The 1,889-nt window shown below is 34.8% G+C and overlaps 1 protein-coding gene and 1 non-coding gene across 2 annotated transcripts; both read right to left on the bottom strand.

Annotated features, from left to right (window-relative positions):
- On the bottom strand, nt 1-118 carry LOC129571772 (5S ribosomal RNA; the record flags this gene model as incomplete). The annotated part of the gene is made up of 1 exon (XR_008688337.1): nt 1-118. It is a non-coding gene; the product is annotated as a 5S ribosomal RNA (ribosomal RNA).
- A 591-nt stretch (nt 119-709) lies between these two features.
- On the bottom strand, nt 710-1,889 carry LOC129571771 (N-alpha-acetyltransferase 20). Its single transcript, XM_055451627.1, has 5 exons — nt 1,775-1,889; nt 1,571-1,686; nt 1,323-1,452; nt 1,063-1,205; nt 710-896 (listed from the first exon to the last, which is right to left on the bottom strand). The coding sequence occupies exons 1-5, from the start codon at nt 1,825-1,827 to the stop codon at nt 811-813; spliced, it is 528 nt and encodes a 175-aa protein (XP_055307602.1). The 5' UTR covers nt 1,828-1,889; the 3' UTR covers nt 710-810.

The raw sequence follows: 1,889 nt of genomic DNA, 5'->3' as shown, positions 1-1,889 counted from the left end.
GCCAACGACACATGGTGTTCCCAGACGGTCACCCATTCAAGTACTAACCATGCTCAATGCAGCTTAACTTCAGTGATCGGACGAGAACTGGTGCTTTTTACATGATATGGTCGTTGACAAGAGTAACACGTTATTTTGTGGACATATTCGTCGAGTTGACATTGAAAATATTGAGTCCATCATCAATAGCAATGAGTCTGGATGAATAAAATGTGTTTCATTTTTGTTTCTATTAAACTCATAGCAATCGATTACTTTTTAGATGGCACATTCATGTGAAAACAATATTCAATTCATTCAAAAATGAAATTTTCAATTCGCACATGGAACAAGTAGCGCCACACATTGACAAGAGCTCAAGTGTCAAATGCGAAAATGATTTGGTTATATTTTATTGGAATGTGGTTCAATTAATTTCATGAATTCAATTCAATGATTCAATGAGAGAATCAAATATTCTTCACGAATTTCTCGTTCTTAGTATGAAGACTTCAAGTTTAATATTTGTTATTCCTGAATAATCTCATTTTTCTGAATGGTATTGATGAAAATGCTAGATCTTGATTGACTTATGTATCAGTTTCAATATCAATACAAACCTTTTGGTGAGTTGAGATATTATCCCCATTATCACCTAGAAAATGTTCCTAAAACACACCAAAAGTATAGCATGCTAGAAAGATAAACATGAATTCAAACTAACTTTCGATCTGGATTTCAATTTGAAATTCGTTATATTTCGTATGGATCTTGAATTATCCATTATTATCATAAAAACAAATGCGATCGTTCTTTGGTGTAAATTCAATGCTATTCCACTTCGTCACAATGCACTGGATGCTTCAATGGTATCATGGACTTTTTATCAACGTCCCTAGGCATTGCCTTTCGCATATCTGCAATTCGAAACAAACATTTGAATAACAAAAACAAATCATCAAAATAAAAACTGAAGTCATTTTCAATGAAACTTGATCCAAAAATAGCTCAAGTAGTTTTCCAAACGAAGACTTTTCTTTTACAAAACCAGTCGATTAAGATCGTTTTTGCATTTATTCTTACCATAAGCATCTTCGTCAACATCTCCCGGTCCAGCATAATAGTCAATAACCGTGCGATAGACAATGTATCCCAGATTTTGGTACATGTTAATTGCAATTTTGTTGCTCACTCGAACAAATAGATCCACGAAATAGGCTTGTTTCCTACAAAAAAATTAACCAAGCAATTAAAAAATTGGTAGAAAAATTTACTCTCAATCAAAAATGAATCAAAATGATGAATTCGATCTGCTCGATGCTCGTGGATTGGATTTAGCTTACTTTTCCGAAACATTTTCCAGGAAGTTCATGAGTGTGGCGGCCAGTCCTAATCGTCGATAGTCTGGTGAAACAGTCAATGCTGTAACGTGACCGTGCCAATTTTCGCCATGTCCCTCGGCTTTACCCATTACTGTTGAGAAACCAATTTAAACACGTTATGTGTGGCCCATCAAACGATTGTCACTCAGATCATTTCATTTGTATGAATATTGAAAATTTGAAAAGCACAAATGTCGTGTCCCACTTACTGTATCCCATAATTTCACCGCTTGGTGATTCAGCCACTTGAAAGTATTCGGGCCAATGGGCCAGGTACTGCATATAAAATGATAGTCCATAGGTTTCAGTCAATGGGTCTAAATTTCTGTAACGGGCCAAATAAAAATGAATTGTCTCGCTTGCATTCAACTAAACTGTCGACAAAAAAGTGTACAAACAATATGAAAACTTACACATTATTGAATTTAAACATGTCATTGCATGTGAATGGTCTTAATGTTGTCATTTTTCCGGCTGTTAATCGATCTGTAATTGCCTCAAAACACAATTCAATTCAATAAAGACACA

Source organism: Sitodiplosis mosellana, unplaced genomic scaffold (genome assembly GCF_009176505.1).
Source record: "Sitodiplosis mosellana isolate CC-2019 unplaced genomic scaffold, AAFC_SMos_1.0 Smas_scaffold_3282, whole genome shotgun sequence".
Classification (NCBI taxonomy): domain Eukaryota; kingdom Metazoa; phylum Arthropoda; class Insecta; order Diptera; family Cecidomyiidae; genus Sitodiplosis; species Sitodiplosis mosellana.
The sequence above is the reverse complement of the archived record's forward strand: the minus strand, read 5'-3'. Positions and strand labels throughout refer to the sequence as shown.

What these genes read in the sequence shown, in the direction of transcription:
- LOC129571771 (XM_055451627.1), bottom strand. Translation starts at nt 1,827, where the DNA reads ATGACAACATTAAGACCATTCACATGCAATGACATGTTTAAATTCAAT. An exon ending in CTGGAAAATGTTTCGGAAAA is followed by an intron (nt 1,206 to 1,322) that starts GTAAGCTAAATC and finishes ATTTTTTTGTAG; the next exon opens with GAAACAAGCCTATTTCGTGG. An exon ending in TGTTGACGAAGATGCTTATG is followed by an intron (nt 897 to 1,062) that starts GTAAGAATAAAT and finishes TTCGAATTGCAG; the next exon opens with ATATGCGAAAGGCAATGCCT.